General features: G+C 42.2%; 1 protein-coding gene across 2 annotated transcripts in view; it reads right to left on the bottom strand.

Annotated features, from left to right (window-relative positions):
* Nucleotides 1-15,000, bottom strand: part of LOC113635411 (zeta-sarcoglycan) — a 128,298-nt gene that overhangs the window by 35,782 nt on the left and 77,516 nt on the right. For both annotated transcript variants that reach the window (XM_027134802.2, XM_027134803.2), the window contains exons 2-3: nucleotides 10,052-10,246; nucleotides 4,949-5,050 (exon numbers count right to left, since the gene is read on the bottom strand). In XM_027134802.2, coding sequence (XP_026990603.1) covers nucleotides 4,949-5,050; nucleotides 10,052-10,246 — 297 coding nt within the window. The remainder of the gene's footprint in view (nucleotides 1-4,948; nucleotides 5,051-10,051; nucleotides 10,247-15,000) is intronic.

The raw sequence follows: 15,000 nt of genomic DNA, 5'->3' as shown, positions 1-15,000 counted from the left end.
AAACATCACACAAAAATATCAGATGAGGGTAAATGTGCTAATCAAGTGGTGTTTATTCTGAAAAGGTAAATGCTAAACTGTCTGGTGGTAGTTGTGGTGGTCAATAGTGAGAGAATATCCTTCATCTCCTCCTCTCCTGCTTTGTTTGGAGTAAACTCTGACCACTTTATCTGCTTCTGCTTCTGAAAACATCGTGACTTAATCTCCAGCTCACCTTCACTTCCTCTGGACTCTCCAGAAACTGCAGGATGTTTCTGTCCACAGCGTCCGTGTGAGACAGGAGCCACTTCATGCAGGAGAGCTGAGCTGTGGAGGCTAAGGGTTCATTAGGTTTGTTTTCTTCAGAAGTCGAATAGAAGCTCTTTGCTCTTTGGTAGTTGTGGGAGTTGAAATCCGGCATAGAAAATTGCTGAGGATGAAGTGAACTGATGACCGAGATTAGACAAGTGTGGAGGTTTGTGGACAGCTAAAGTCAGAAATAGAAAAAAAAAAAATTTTCTGCTTTAAATAAAACAATTTCACAACTGAACTTTGTTAAAAAAAAAAAAAATCAGATCCTGGCTTCTGATTGGTCCAGAAGGTGATTAGTTTTCAGTCGTTCCTATGGTAATGACTCATTCACAGGAAGATGCAGTTTAGTTAAACATGTGGGAGTCTCCAGTGTGAGCAAGGGGCAACTTTATAATCTTTTGTTCCCTTTCGAGGGAACTCGACGCTGCGTCAGTGCTGACGCTATGGGAATGCTTCTTTGAGGAAGTTGTGTCTGAAGCTCTGTGTGCACACACGCCATTTAATGGCTCGGAAAGGACACGTGACGGAGTTAATTACTCGCCAGTAAGTCCATATAAGGGCATCTACGTCACGCTGCTCCAGCTCTCTTTGTCTGAAGGAAGCGCGAACGGATGCCTGGGGCGTGGCCAGCAACGCAGCGTCTCGTTCCCCTCTCAGGGAACCGGGTTACATACGTAACCTGGTGTAGTTTGTCATATTCTCTCTCTCTCTCTCTCTCTCTCTCTCTCTCTCTCTCTCTCTCTCTCTCTCTCTCCCCTTCCTTCAAGGTCAGAGGTCACCATGTCTCCACTCTCTCCTGGTGTAAATGATGCCTCAGTAAATTTTGAAGCGGCCAACAGGGTGTGTGTGTGATGCCGAAATGTTGCTTTAATTATTCCTTAATCGTTCTTTAATTAATTTTACCCAGAGTGAGGGCAGAGAGGAGGCTGGTATACCATATGCCTCATGTGTGTGTGAGTGTGTGTGTGAGGGGGTCAGTGTCAGGTGGTACCACAGTGTCACAGGCGTTAAGACAAACAGTAATCAGTTTGTTTGTCCTCTTAATTAGCTGTCATGGTGAGTGTGACCTCATTACTCAGGATGTGGTTTTATCCTCTACATCATTCATATTCAAACTCCGCCTTCCAAACAAGGGGGTGGAGTTTCATACACTGTTACTAGTAACAAACACTGATAGCATGGATCCTCATCTTGTGGAAGAATAATAAATATTTAGATTCGGGGTAAAGGGAGCTACAGAGATGGTGGTGTGAGGAGAAGAAACAGGGATGGAGGTGTGAGGAGAAGGAACAGGGATGGAGGTGTGAGGAGAAGGAACAGGGATGGTGGTGTGAGGAGAAGGAACAGGGATGGTGGTGTGTGGAGAAGGAACAGGGATGGTGGTGTGTGGAGAAGGAACAGGGATGGTGGTGTGTGGAGAAGGAACAGGGATGGTGGTGTGTGGAGAAGGAACAGGGATGGAGGTGTAAGGAGAAGGAACAGGGATGGTGGTGTGAGGAGAAGGAACAGGGATGGTGCTGCTTTTTTTAATAATAAATCCAACAACGTCGCAAGCTCAAGTTACGTACTTTTAATCCATTAGAGTTCAGAATGGAATTATGGATGGAGTCTGCCAATGCTGAGGATAATTGTAGCTCAGCAGGATTTCAGCAAGGGTGTGTGTGTGTGTGTGTGTGTGTGTGTGTGTGTGTGTGTGTGTGCGTGTGTGTGTGTGTTCTTCAACTGTGCCGAATTAATATTCCCCTTTTCGTTCACTCGGCGCTTTATATCATGCCGAGAAGCTGTTAAATCTTAATGAGGACCTATTTTTACCTGGGTCGCCCCGCACCATGTCGCTCTCACACCAGCAGGAGTCTACAAACCTCCAGAAAGCTGCCCTCCAGAGCAGGTGTCTCTCACCACGGCACACGACGGCATCCCGATGTTATTAATTAGCCGTCAAAGCTGCGTAGCTGAGTTACAGACAGAGCTCGAAAGCGGATTATTTGCCTCTAACGTCGCATCCTGAAATGTTTCATTCCTCTTACACAGCAGCAAATGACCAAAATATCACGACATCCTGACAGCAAAACAAGCGAGTTTCAGCGCTCAGTCCCTCTGAGTGTTGTGTTTGAAATGAACATGAGGTGAGAGCTCAGAATCCCAGCTGTTTCCTGTTTCCTGGTGTTTATATGTAGAACAGAACAAGAGCACATGCTTGGTTTCAGAACAGACGACTGGAGGCGAGCAAAAGTATTGGAACACACCCTGGGGACAGGTGAACTCTTGTGTTCCGTTCCTCCTGCAGAACACCAGCACCAATGTGTTGATCATCCACAAGTTGTGTTTTTGAAATGGAGGAAGGGACATAAATAGAGAGAAATGAGAAAGGGAAGTTTTAGTTGAAAAAAAGAAGGCTGTAACCTGACAAAAATGCTTAGATCGGGGAACCTGTGACAAAGAAATGTCCCCACACAACCGTTCCAGCAACAGCCACTGGAGAAATCCTCCTGCTTTATCCCCCTTTTTTTAGTACACAGAAAAGAGAAGAAAAAAAACAAGTAAAAATAAACCTCTTTTATTCCATCCTGCTTGCAGTGATGAGCTCTTATGTCCTCCCACGGGACACAATTAGAAAAGAGCACAGAGGAAAAAAACAGGCCAAAACCATCAGTCACCTAACACACACACACACACACCCAAACACACACAAACACCCACCCACCCACACACCCACACACACATACACACGTTTGTTCACATCCTCATAATGACGAGGAGTCTCTGGAACCTTCACCTGGTTTCATCACTGTCTTCTCAAAGTCAGCTTTAACCTTTGCTGACCAATCACTAATCAGCTTTCACTCTACATTTGCATAATATAATGTTCAGGTTACTGTGTCCATCTTAGCTCATTTCACTTTTTTATAACGTTATGAAACGCTGGAGGTGATGCGAGCTCGGACTTCAGATTTCACACACAATCATGTTTAATGTTTTTTTACCTCTTTAAGTCTCCACCTTCTATATTATGAAGTCATACAGGTTGCCATGGAAACTGCTTTAGTTGAGTGACGCATTTCTATAAGCACTGTCCTGAAGCAGTGTTTGATCTTGGCCACGCCCACTCTGTCTTCACTACCATTGGGTATATTTGCATAAAGTTAGCATTAGAATCACTAGTGGACATGCCCATATCCGGTCAGAGGAAGTCGTGTCGCTGTGTGTGAACTGAAATTTTACAGTAAACGCTAAAGTTGAAGATGTTTAAACACAGAAGCTGCTATGTGGAAGTGAGACGCTGCTCTTTCCTTTTTCTGGTGTGAACACGAGAAAGGCATCAAGTCGTTCGCTAGGTTACAACACACAGAAAGAGAACTGAAGACGAGAGAGAGCTTGTGTGCGAGAGAGAGAATCGTTGTGGATGGAAACGGCAATGCAGAAACAGCATGTAAAGGGCATGTCTATTTTAGGTGGTGTAATTAGCACAATTTTACATCCCACCAGTTTCTAGATTTACAGGAAAAAATATTATTTTTATTATAATTATTCACCTGGAATCCTGTCTTACTTTCTTCTGGCAGACAGAAGACAAAACACTTTCGTTTGAAAACAAAACAAAAGAAAAACATCTTTCTTTTCCGTCATTGGTTACCAACAGATTCCTAACACTCTCATCGTCTCCTGGATCGTGTTCAGAGGTCAAGAGTGTTGCCGTCGGAGACAAGTCGATGCTTCTGTCTGCACTCGTTCAGCCTCGTGAGCTAAAGGTCTGTCATCATCCGTGTGGATAAACTCATAACCGCGGTCCAGTCTGTGAATCTGCCCTAGTCCCCTCCAGGGATCGGACGTCTGGATGGAGCTCCGACAGGCGAGACATGAGACATGTCACTCAGGACGCTTTATTTATTTCTTTTTTTTAAAGAGTGGAGCGTGGACTTCATTACCTCCCATCAACCTGGCAGTAACATGTCTGTTTCTTAGCAGAGGAGGAAGATTCTCCAACATGACCCACGGATATGAAGCCGAAGATTAATGCTGAGACATTGCATCAGGACCAGAAGATGATCCACAAACCTGGAATCATTTCATTTGTCATTTAGTGTCAATAAAAATAGAACAGGGTCAAAAATCCAGAATAGAAAAGTTGGAAATTTTACACATTTTATCGAGTGGGAATTTCGATTTTTTTTTAGAAAATAAACCAAACCATGAAGCGGTTCAGTGAAGTGAACTGAAGCCTGAGTTTGTTTTGTAGACGCAGCTGTTTACGATCTGATTTCTGTCAGAACTCGATGCTTAAAATAAAACTCTTCCAATTCGATAAATAAAGAGAGAGGAATAAAACTAAACCCTTTGTAAAAGGCGTCAAACTCAGAACCTCATAACCAGCTCGGGTTTAACTTTAAGCTTCTGATAGATAGATAGATAGATAGATAGATAGATAGATAGATAGATAGATAGATAGATAGATAGATAGATAGATAGATAGATAGATAGATAGATAGATAGATAGATAGATAGATAGAAAAATGAGGCATCTTTATGAGATCTTTTATGATTTAGTGAGAGAATGTGTGGAGGAAAAGGGAGAGAGAGAGAGAGAGAGAGAGAGAGAGAGAGAGAGAGACAGAGAGAGAGAGAGAGACTTCACTCGTTTCTCCATTTGAGTTCTTACCCATCTTGATTTAATCTCTTTGACGTAGAGAGGAAGAAGGAACTCGGAGACACCTTCTAACCTCACACCTTCTTTGGTGACACGTAGATTACCCATCCCATCCTGCAGAAAGAGAGAGAGAGAGAGAGAGAGAGAGAGAGAGAGAGAGAGAGAGAGAGAGAGAGAGAACACGTATCACGGTTAGTGATAGATGAATAATCTCACCTCAGATTAGTGAAGAGACACTTATTATCCACTGCTGCATCTCTGTCTCCGTCTCTGTCTCCGTCGATGAATAAACATTCCTTTAAAAGTAGGTTAGATTTACAGCCCTGTTACAGACGCAGACATGATGCAGGATTGGGACTGGATCTCAACCACTGTCAGGATGCAGAAACAGTGTGTAGGGATTTTCTTTTGGGGTTCTTTCCTATCATGCAGTAAAATAATTCTAATAAATAATCAAATATATATAATGTTTTCATTTTAGTAGTAATGAGTATGAGAAAATAAATCAATGAATGAATTAAAGTTTTTACACAAATAAAATATTCTAGATTATTAATGAATGATAAATGATTTTTTCCCTCCTTTTGTTCCTTCCACATTTTTCTGTTCTGCTCAGTTTTTTTTATAAATATATAAATGTTATTTATTTTAAAGCCACACAGCATTCGGTCTTTACTAACAGGATAAAGTCCTGAGCTACACTGTGTGTTTACAGCATGTAAAAGTGAAGTAAATAAAAGTGCTGAGAGAGAGAGAGAGAGATAGAGAGAGAGAGAGAGAGAGAGAGAGAGAGAGAGAGACTAATTCCGTCTGGGATTTTCTCACCAGATTTAATAATCATAAACGTATCAGAAGGTCAAACTTTATACGATTCGCTTAGCAAACTGAGGTTAAGTGTGAAACTGGCTTGGGCACACACACACACACACACACACACACACACACACACACACACACACACACACACACACACACACACACACATACTCACACTCACACATCGAGGAGGTTCGATAACTTATTGAGTTCCAACAACCTTCAGTGGTGATGTATTTAAAAATTTATGTAGTGGAACTGAGGAAACTAATGCAAGGGTATCACACACACACACACACACACACACACACACACACACACACACACACACACACACACACACACACTGGGCTGAAGTAACATACAGTGTACCTGATGGAGTGAGTGAGTGCTAAGTACACTTCTCTGCTGTCACTGAGCCTGATAACACACACACACACACACAAACACACAAGTGAGAGACAGAAACAAAAATAGACGGTGAGACACAGACTGTTTGAAGAGAGAGAAAGAGGGCTAAAGAAAGAGATAGTGAGGGGGTAAGGATAACGCCTCATAATGAAGCATTTGTGAACAGACACCAACTTAGAGAGAAAACATCACACATCAAGAAAAAGAAAAAGAAGAGAAAAATGGAAACACACACACACGCGCACACACACACATACAGACACAAACACACACACACACACAAAATCTGTCCTTTTGCTCCCACGACCCATGACATTGAAAGTTAATAAAGTATCTCAGAGCGATCATTCAAACGCGAGCCGTTATTCATCACTTCTGTAATAAGGCGAGTGAGTGAGTGGACGGACGCTGAGTCTAACTGATTGTCTCACCCTTAATGTCACTCGCCTCGTAAAACTTCATATCCTAAACGATACGCATTAAAGAGGTCTGCGTGCTGTGGACTCCTCCTCTATGGTGCTGATGATGTCATAAGGACACATAAGTTAACACTGAGCTTCATCATACTGTATGTGAATGCTGCAGTCTGATTGGTCAGATGGTGTTGATTAGTAACTGGGGGGCTTTTGCTAATATGTCATGGTTTCTATGGCAACAGATCAATCCCCTGAATGTATTTTGTGGTTAAAATAAAATGGAAAATGGATATTCTTCTTCTTCACTCTCTCTCCACCTATCTTTATTTTCTCTCTCCCTCTCATTCAAAGCCCTCAACGCCAATCAGGATCTGAAAGGTGATTCCCCCCCTCCGCCCACCCCCCAGCCCCACCCTAGGCCCCAAACCACCCTCCTTTGTGGGGTAACATTCACCGGATGGCAGCTAAACACCGGCACAAATTGAGTCAAAAAAAGGCTTTTGGGAGGAAATGGAGAGAAATGGATAGACACATAATTCCTGACACGTTTATTCTCCCTACCGCCGGTCGCGTGGCGGCAGATGGTGGATATTATGGGCTACAAGGCTGAAGAGGCCATGGGGAGTTTTTTTTCTTTTCTGTTGGTAATCACAACGGGATCCTTTTGCCCTCTGAATCAGCATCAGAACACATTTCCTCGTGTCTGGTAGCTAAGCTGCTTTCCATCACAGGCAACTGTTCCGAAAGCAACACCTCTGTAATGCTGTAACAGACTCTTTAGTTGTCCAAGCGAGCGCCAGAAATTGCACAAATGCACGGTACTGAAAGCACATTGTCACCTCACGCAGCTGCTATATCAAAGTCTCACACACATTTATCCACATTGGGCAGCCAAACATTGGATTACTACCTAAAAACCAAACTTTTTTCTTCTGCTCACCTTCTGATCTGCTCACAAGCTGAAAGAAGAATGACAAATAATTCCCATACCTCCAAACCTGAGGTCCTTGAGCACTAAAACGTTTAAAAAAAAAAATGAGGAGTTAAAGTTGTTTCCCTCCACCACCTCCACCATACCTAGTTTTTTATGTCTCCATTTCTTTTCTCTCACTCGAACATGACCAAAGTCACCAGAAGGGTTTGAAACTTTAGCATTGAAGAAATCTGGTGTATCTAACTGAGTAAAGTGACTGAACCTTATGAACCAGTGTTGAATCCTAAAGCGTACATATTCTCAGCTTGAACTGTTCCTGCTTTTCAGAAGCTTCTTCTGCCTTCCTGTTAACAAACACCGAAATTGTATATAAAACATAAAGTGATACAGCTCCCACATACTTTAACACACAGGGGTGAGCCTGGTCTCATTGGAAAGAAGAGATTCTCTAGTTTCAGATACAAGTGTCAAATTGATAGGCCTTACTGGCACAAAGTTACAGAGGCTAGAATGGAAGTTTTGATTTCCGCCTGAGATTTTTAATTAATCTTATTTCTCTGGAACATGTTAGGTAACATTTAACAACTGAGGGTCATAGCCACATGTCTTGGTTTTCACCAAAAAAAATCAAGTCAAAAGACCCAAAAATGGCTTCAATAAAACTATTTTTCTATGGACATGTCCATTCGGTCACGTGTTTCTTGTTTACTTGTTTACTGTATAACTTTGAATTAAAAGAGTGCATGCTCAGTTTAAATGGCCAAAAATAAACCCATTTCGCAAGATTTTCGCACAGATGCAAGCAGCAGAGAGGGGGGTTGCTGCATACCCTTGGAATCGTCTCCTTATTGGCTAAAGAGCTGTAGAGGTCCCGGCCCATTTCATTGCTATTGGAAGGAGTAATTGTCAGTCAAGGGAGGGTTCCCAAAAAATGATGTCTGACCTCATTGGCTTCTCAGCCGTCTATCTCTGCAATACAAGCACTGATTGGCTCAAGTGAGGGCTTGTTTGATTCGTTACACCCTGGGCTATAAATATGCCGTAAATTTAGAATCTTTGAAACCCCCAATGAGAAGTTAGAGCCGAAACAAAGATGGTGGCGCACCACTGTTTCCAATTTTTCGGAATATTTGCGGCGCGACCAAAGCGTTTTGGATTAAAAGGCTTACAGATTCCAGTTCCTTGGACCTTTGGGGATTTTGGTGGAATATTTGTTTTGGAATATATTACCCCAGTGAAGAAAGGAATGCGTCTAAAGGTAAGGGAAAACTGGTCTACCGCCACCTAGGTCAGTTTTCTCAAAAAAAAATTTTCTAATAGTATGACGGCTATGAATCATATTATGCTTTGTGCGTGGGCTTAAAAATATTGAGAGGATAAAATTTACTAGAAACATAAGTTTTTTCGTGTTTTTAGAGGATTTAATGCTTAAAAGTTACAATGAAGTTCTGCAGCTTCAGCCCCTAGCGGTAGTGTTCCACATATGGAACGGTGTTCAACAAGCCACAAGGTCCTGCTCTCATCCCGAGATTTACAAGCCTCGATTCTATACCAGATTTCTGAAAATTAAAGGTAGAATATATTCAGCTGTCAGTCTAAGGTCTACAATCTTCTGCTACCATCCAAATCCCACTCCTTACTCCTTTCTCCCACTTCTGCCGGCCTAAGCACTGCCATGTCCTCTCGAGTTAGGGTCTACAATATTTGGCTTCGATTATCATTTCAATTTTGCAATCTTGACACTTCAAAACACCTTGTCCAAAATCTAAGCCTTACAAGCTCCAACTCCAGACATAATAAGGTCCCCGATCTCCTGTCCTCATCCAGATGTCTACAAGTTCCTATTCCTAAACTGATGCCACTCCTGCTATCCTAGGGGCACAAATTCTCCTACACTCCTGCTGTGGTGTGTAAGTTCCCATTACCCTCCATACCACCCTGAAGGTCCCACTTCTACAGTACCTTCCATGAGTCTCACAACAATGACCTAAGATCTACAAGCTGATACTTTAAACAATACTTTCTCTATCACTGAAATCATAAGGGTGTGTCCCTTATGATTTCAGGGATAGAGAAAGTATTGTTATAGATTTTTTTTTTTGTGTAAATTCATGCATGCAGACTGGAATCTATTGCCTCTCATTCCCAAAAGTCTACCACCCTCTGAGCGTGGATGTTCTGCTCTTGTTCTTGCTTCTATCCACACTTCAATCCTAATATACTGAGGGAAACAAATCTTCCACTTGTGAGGACAACAACCTTCTGCTTACTCGTCCTTGGTTGATTAATGATTCCTGGCTTGTTTGCTAAGAGGTTTAACCCCTGACTCATCACCTAATAATCAACCTTTCAAATGGATTAAAAAATAGTCAAATATGCAGCAAATTGCAATAACTCTTCCATGAATATGTATATTTCATGTTCCATAAGGAAATGTGTGTCAGAGATTTTGAGCCAGATGGAATAACGTCCCTTCTAGCAATGGAAAGGTCAAAATATACAGTAAAGAGGGTTGGTAAGAGAAAGAGAATTGCTCACCACTGTGAAATTCATGACCTTCAGGATCCAGATGGTGAGTGCAAGGTTGACAATCATGGTGACCAGTAGGAGGAGGATGAAGAAGTAGAGGCAGCGTTTACGCCAACCATAGATGCCCACTGGGTATGGAGCAGGGCAACCTGGCCTCTGCAGGGCGCTCGGCTGGGACGCCAAAATATACTGCTCCTGGGTCATCTGAAGACAGAGCAGAGAAAGAGAGAGAATATTATAAAAGTCCTGATTTAGTTGGATTACATGCGATAACAATGGTTCTGTTTTAGTGATAAGAAGGTTTGTGAGTTTTAAATGCAACCGCAATCCTCAAGTGATCTACTGTAACTAACCTCATAACCTAATCCCTCCCATAAAAACCTGAGAGTAGTGTGGCTGCATTTCATAAAAATGCTTCTATCAAAACGATAGAAAAGAAAATAACAAGCTAACTTTGTTACTGTAATGCAGGGTATCAGGATTCAGGATAAAACAGAGCAGGGGTCAAGATACAGAACATAGGAAACGTTCGAACGAGACACCAATAAAGGGCTGAAAACACATTAGGTGAACAGGTGAACACATTAGTATAACAAACCATGACACGGCGTAGTAGAGAACTAAGGATTAAAACTAAAACAAAGTGATGTGACGTACGGCTAAATACAGTGACCCATACTCAAAATTTGTTCTCTGCATTTAACCCATCCAAAGTGCACACACACAGCAGTGAACACACACACACACCGTGAACACACACCCGGAGCAGTGGGCAGCCATTTATGCAGCGGCGCCTGGGGAGCAGTTGGGGGTTCGGTGCCTTGTCAAGGGCACATCAGTCGTGGTATTGCCGGCCCAAGACTGGAACCCACAACCTTCGGGTTAGGAGTCAAACTCTCTAACCATTAGGCCACGATTTCCCCTCGCATAGAGAAACATAAACAGAAGAAAATGGTGTAATAGCAAACGCTTGCAGCTCAGCGCATCACACAAAGCGACAGGGATTTCAAGACAGCTGCATGTTATTAGCTAGAATATAATCATATTTGAAGCAAGGTTTCATTATCCTCTAAAAGATCTCACCCTGAATTTGTATAAAAGGAGTTGTAATTAACGCCGCACTCTTCACTCTAACCTCAGCTTCACATATAAAATCCACTTGTAAGGATTTGCGGATGTGAGACACTGTTGACTTCTTTATGAGCGCTACTTAACTCTGTACGCTTTACATTCATGCTCGGTGCTGCGATGCTCTCGAAAGAACACCGTATGTGAGGGAGAAAGCAAATGACAGCACGTACATGAGGACTAGAGAATAAGTGAATCAGTGAAGGACTCAGACTCGGTGAAGGACTCGTGTGTCCTTCTGGGTGCGCGCACCTCTGCGACTGTTCTCTCTCCTTTCACCCTGAAATGAATGATGGCTCTCGAAGTACGTTGACGTAAATGAGTGATTACTCAATAGATCACAGAACACTGTTAGTGCCTGATGATCTGCTAATGTGGATCACTACACAGGTTTTTTAAAAATAGCAAAGGGGTGATGCTAAAGGAGGACGACACAAAAAAAGCAGAGGTTTGCAGGTGCTGTAATAAAAAAATGTATTTCTGTTCTGATGTACTGCAGTTTTTGTAATAATGGATATTCATGAGAAAATTAGAATTGCTCATTTTATTTCATACCGCAACAAAAAATATATATATAAAAAAAAAAAGCCTTTTTTTTTCTGTAAAAAAAAAAAACATCCACAGACTGGTAAAGTCATTTTTTTTCTTTTTGAGCGCTATCCAAAAACTTTACTGCTCAACTCTTCTGCTTCTTCTTCTTTTTTTACTCCTATTTGGCTTCTTCTGAATATGAAGTCGTGAGCGTTTCGATGTGAAGTGTGTGCTAGTTCCATACATATTCATGGTGTGTGAATCAATGTGTGTGGGTGTGAAAGAGTTTGGAGGAGTTATTAATTGTTCGTAGTCATTTGGAAGCAACAGGTCACACGCTTTCTCTCTCTCTCTCTTTCCCTCCCTCTCATTTTGCCTGAAGTCTTTCGCCTCTATAAATACCCTGCATTAGGAAGCAGAAACACAGCTCTTTTTCTTCCCCTACCTCCTCTGCCCTTGACTCCCACTCACTCTCCATCCATAGTGTTTTCTCAGGCCAGGCAACTTCTACTTGTGCCTTTTGGAAGCTGAAGTTATTTTTCCTCCTGTCACATTGCCAACTCTGCTATTTCTATATTCTTTGCTTTTAGTGTAATACTTTCCTCCCTCATTTCTCAAATTGATCTGACAAGCAAAAGATCTATCACTCTTCTCTAAAGCTCCCCTCGTTAAGGGCCTCTGGACCAAACAGCTCACCTGAGCCTTCAATCAACTAGATTACAGCTGCTGACCACACTGAAATTGTGTGTGTGTGTGTGTGTGTGTGTGTGTGTGTGTGTGTGTGTGTGTGTGTGTGTGTGTGTGTGTGTGTGTCCTCGCCTGCCTTGCCTGCATTTTTCTTCCCTAAGTAGCTTAGAGTGAAAAAGGTCTTCTATTCTAAACCGATTGCAGTCGGTTAAGTTGCTTTGGGAATTTTCAGAGGAAAGTGGACCATTTTGTCAGTCTCTTAGGTCCTGAGTTTTCTCAAATGCTAACAAGGGTTAAACTAAGCTTGGAAGCATCTCCATACTCAAGCAGCTTTTCCTGTCAACTCAAACCCAATTCTCCTAACCCTAACCATCATGATTAAAGCTGCATCGATACCAATTCGGATGCTTCCATATAAAAATACTCCAGCGCCAACATGGTATGTTGTACGTTGTTGTGTTAATGAACAGATGAAACCCAAAACCAGAGCAATTTTACCTGGTGGCAAAGACTGTGACCTGCGCACTGAGACAGAATGATTAGAAGAGGGGAAAAATGTCTACGCAACCTTATTTAAACTTGTTAATGTAGTCGTTTAAAATGAACACTCTATACATGATTAATAACAAAGCTTATAATCTGGGTGCATAAACACAGCATGGCCTCACTGATCGATTAATACCAATTAACACAATTTGGTATCTTACTCGGCTTGAGAAGAACTGCATCACTATTCAGACGCAAGTAGATTTTTTTAAGGTATTCAAACCAGCTCCAAGACAAGTCCTGAATGGAGTCTTGAAGGCAAGAAACAAGGTTCTTACTACCTTTTCCAAATGTATCCTAATCATGCCTGGTGTACAAGCTAAAGTACCACAGTAGGGGGCAGTGGTGGTGGCTCAACTGGTTAAGGCTCTGGGTTGTTGATCGGAGGATCGGGGTTTAAGGCCCAGCACAGAAGCTGCCACTGCTTGAGCAAGGCCCTTAACCCTCCCTGCTCCAGGGGTGCTGTATCATAGCTGCCCTTGCACTCTGGCCCCAACCTCCTCAGTTGGGGTATGTGAAGAAAATAATTCCTCTGTGCTGTATTGTATATGTGGCTGTAATGTATATATTCTTCTTCTTATAGAACCCAAGTCAGGGGAAAGCAGCTTAAACATTTTCCACTCCAATTGTACCCCGAGTCCTCAATCACAAGGTCAGTTTGCACTGTGGCTCTGTCCCAAATCTAATAATTGCAATTTCAGGCCACTTGCCAAGGCCATTAGGTTCCAAAGCAAGGACAAAAATGAATGAAGGATTTTTCCTTTAACCCACAATACTAAAGTAAACCACTTGTCCTCACACTCAGGAAAACCTGAGTGTGAATATGGCGACTTTGACATCTATGTCCCTACAGTACATACGCCTTCTTCAATGCCTTTACCATTGATCCATGTCCCAGCGCTGCAGCTCAAGCCCATTTAAAAGGTGTCTAAAGTTAGAGGTCAAGTCTCATAAATGCAAATCTATGTAGCGCTTCACATCACAGATGAGTGTGTTTGTCACTGGGCTTTATTTAGTTCAGCTCAAGTATGGTACTGTAGGCAAGTCACATTTCCTGAAGTTCACGTCTCATGGCCACAAAGTATCAAGAAGTTTTAAGTCTTTTTACGGCTTGTTTAAAGTTTGAGTCGAGTCTCAAGTCAACTCCTCTTAAGTTCAATCCCACTCTCGAATCCATGCTGAGTATCAAGGCAGCCACTCACAGGTCCATGCCCAGTCCACTGAGACCACTGAAGTCAAATCCAGTTAAGCTAGCTGCATTAATGCCCAAACACCTCGCATTAGTAAGTCAGGGTTGAGAAATAGCCGCTGTCCTTATCTATCAGGTTTCAGATCATCTAACCCTCACAGCAAGGTCCTGTCCTATGTCCCTGCAAATCCCAGTTTAAATCAAGTCCCAAACAGTGTCAAAGCCCAGAATTCATAAGTTCCAACCCAAGTCATTCTCAAATTTAGGCCTAGAAGTCAATTAATTCATCAGTCTAAATTCCATATCATTGAACAAAATCCATTAATGATAAAAGGAGCTCAATTTTTGTAGAAAGTGAATTGATGGATTGCTGGTTTCCTGACTGAAGTTCACAAAAATCCCTTAATCACCGAATGTCTTTGTAAGCTGCTCTGAACGTTTGTCTTCTTTAGCTGGAAAAAGTCAAAGTGCTTAAACAATCGGAATTAAAATGAAAAAAATGTTTGCGTGTGTGTGTGTGTGGACCAGGAGAGATCCACACAAAGCAAACAAGGCTGGAAAATATCACACAGCATTCCCTGCTTTCTCTGAATCAATACCAGAATGATACTAGCTGCAGTTGGGCATGTGGAACTAGCGCAGGTGCTAACTCTGAGAGGAATTAACAAATCGATACATCATTTAAAAAAGGTCATAGAAGCCAGCAACATAATTTAATGCAGGGCAGCCGGCAGCAGAAGATTTGCAGCTAATTAAACAGCACCGTCACTGAAGGAGCTCTGGCACTTTGCAGCCACAGGTTTCTGCTGCAGTCACTGAGAGGATGTACTGTAATGTACGATTGGGATGGGATCAGATGGACAGATAATATAATGCT

Source organism: Tachysurus fulvidraco, chromosome 7, assembly GCF_022655615.1.
Source record: "Tachysurus fulvidraco isolate hzauxx_2018 chromosome 7, HZAU_PFXX_2.0, whole genome shotgun sequence".
NCBI classification, from domain to species: Eukaryota; Metazoa; Chordata; class Actinopteri; order Siluriformes; family Bagridae; genus Tachysurus; species Tachysurus fulvidraco.
Note: the sequence above shows the minus strand (reverse complement) of the source record. Positions and strands in the feature narration are given on the sequence as shown.